This window comes from Gavialis gangeticus, unplaced genomic scaffold, assembly GCF_001723915.1.
Source record: "Gavialis gangeticus isolate Ggan-Ray unplaced genomic scaffold, GavGan_comp1, whole genome shotgun sequence".
In the NCBI taxonomy this organism is placed as follows: Eukaryota; Metazoa; Chordata; order Crocodylia; family Gavialidae; genus Gavialis; species Gavialis gangeticus.
In genome coordinates, this window is record NW_017728993.1 from 37,013,541 (window position 1) to 37,015,746 (window position 2,206).

The following is a 2,206-nucleotide window of genomic DNA, read 5'->3' on the forward strand; positions in this document are numbered from 1 at the left end:
CACCCCCCTTCTCCTTGCGCAGGCCATGGTGAACCCCGGCAGCAGCTCGCAGCCTCCCCCGGTCACCGCGGGCTCCCTCTCGTGGAAGAGATGCGCAGGCTGCGGGGGGAAGATCGCGGACCGCTTCTTGCTCTACGCCATGGACAGCTACTGGCACAGCCGGTGCCTGAAGTGCTCCTGCTGCCAGGCGCAGCTGGGTGACATCGGCACGTCCTGCTACACCAAGAGTGGCATGATCCTGTGCAGAAACGACTACATCAGGTGAGGGCAAGCGGCCCGGGGCAGGGTGCAGGATCGCCCCCTTGGTGCCAGGGTGCGGCCTGGTGTCCCTCCCTGAGCCAGGCCTGGGCCAGAGTCCGTCCAGGCCCCTGTGACTTTGAAGTGGTCGGCAGCAGAAAACAAGCCCCAACTAAAAATAAACAGCAATCAGGGAGGCTGAATGCATCTGCTTTGTTGCAGTGCTGGAGGAGAAGTGTGCGCCTCTGAGATGGTAAAAGAGGGTAGGCTTAACGAAGGCTGTGCTGGAGGTGCTAAATAATGAAATGCCTGCCTTTAGTATCTGATTAATTATGATATTTACATAAGCACCTTTAAACTCCTTTGAGTGGAAACAGAATGACTCATTCTCTGTTCCCCTTGTAAAGGAGCTGATTAACCGGCGTTGGAGGGCCAGCCATTCTACTTGTAGCCAAAAACCCTGGTCATGTTTGTCTTCACATTGTTAGGGGGGGCTTTGAACTCGGCAGTGCTTCAGCTTCCAGTACACAGAGCTGGGAGACTCCAAGGAGGAAGAGAGACTGGGTTTTTTTGTTTTGTTTTGTTTTTTGCTTAAGCAGTTCATTGAAATGCCTCAGATTAGATGCAAGACTAAGTAGGGTTTAGTTCCCCTATTGAGGTGTACAGTAAGCCAAGGCGGGAGTATCGCTTCCAACAAGCTTTGGTCCCAATTAATAGAAGGGATTCAGGAGGTCAGATGCCTGTAGGATCTTTTCAGGTGAGCTTAGGCTCTTTCAACTCATTAATTTAAAAGGAGGCAGTTTGAAGGATTACATATTTAATTTGAGTAAATGGCTTGATAGGCTGATGCATGTGAATGCTTCAAGGAAGTATTCTATTTCGACATCCAGCAATTAAAAAACAAAAACCAAACCCAGAAATCCTTATCTTGCTGGCTAGAAAGTATGCATAGTTGAGACAGGTTGTGTTTTTCTCTGAAAGGCTCTTGACTCTCTTTCATTTGTGGCAAGCAGCAAGAGTTACTCCAGGTTTTTTTGGCGGATGGCTGCAAAGTTCTACTTTCTCCCTCCATAAATCACTTGTTTGTCCATCTTGCAAGTTGGTTTCTGTTGAAAAGCTTGTCTTGTACTGGAGATTGCGAAAGATCACTGCTGCCCTGAATTTGTAGAACACTTATCTTGGAGACATCATTAGTTTAAAATGGAGTAAAAGGACTTTTAGTTATTCTGATAATGCAACCTCTGTCCTGCTATGCGCAGGCATGTTCAATCAGCTAAATAGAAGAAATGCCGCTCCAGAGACATTGCAGGGGATTGCAACATTTAATTTCACTAAGTGATTTTAGAAGTAAATGTTAGAAAATCAGCAACATGGAGGCTTATAATGACATTTCCTGGTCCCCATCCCAAGCCCGACATAAGCGGCGTAGAATTCTAATTAAATAGAGCAGAACGGGGTTAAGGGGAAGAGGTTTATTTGAAGTGGAAAAATTTGACACTACTGTTCAGATGCAGTGACTGGCGCAGATTCTGCACTCGGCCAGGCCATCAAACAAACTTTCCTTTCTGATCACTGCTAATTAAAAGAGAGGATGAGCCCACCGGATCCCCAAGGCAAGTTCAAGCAGGCTTATCCGGTTTTGTGTTGCCAAAAATTAATACTCATGTCTTCGCGTGTAGGCGATCATGAACAGGCTGTTTATCAGATGAGGGCTTTGAACTGGCCTTCTTGTGCCATCGCTGACTCCTCTCTGGATCCGGCTCATTTGACTTGCAAACAAACCCAGCCCACACCTCTGGAGCAGGCCCAGAGCCTGCCAGTCGCTGCCGGGACGGCCTGGCCTGGGGCGGGTCCTGCTCCACCTGGCCCCGGCGTGGGCCTGCGCTCAGCCGCGGGCACGGCTGCACGGGCCCTGGGTGCCTGCCCGGGGGCGGCGGGAGGAGTCCCCTGCTGCAGGCCGGTTCCCGCG

The 2,206-nt window shown here is 50.0% G+C and overlaps 1 protein-coding gene across 1 annotated transcript in view; it reads left to right on the forward strand.

Moving 5' to 3' along the window:
* Nucleotides 1–2,206, forward strand: part of LMO4 (LIM domain only 4) — a 25,215-nt gene that overhangs the window by 2,401 nt on the left and 20,608 nt on the right. Inside the window, exon 2 of the mRNA XM_019501568.1 lies at nt 23–261. Within this exon, the coding sequence (XP_019357113.1) occupies nt 26–261 (236 nt within the window). The 5' untranslated portion in view covers nt 23–25. The remainder of the gene's footprint in view (nt 1–22; nt 262–2,206) is intronic.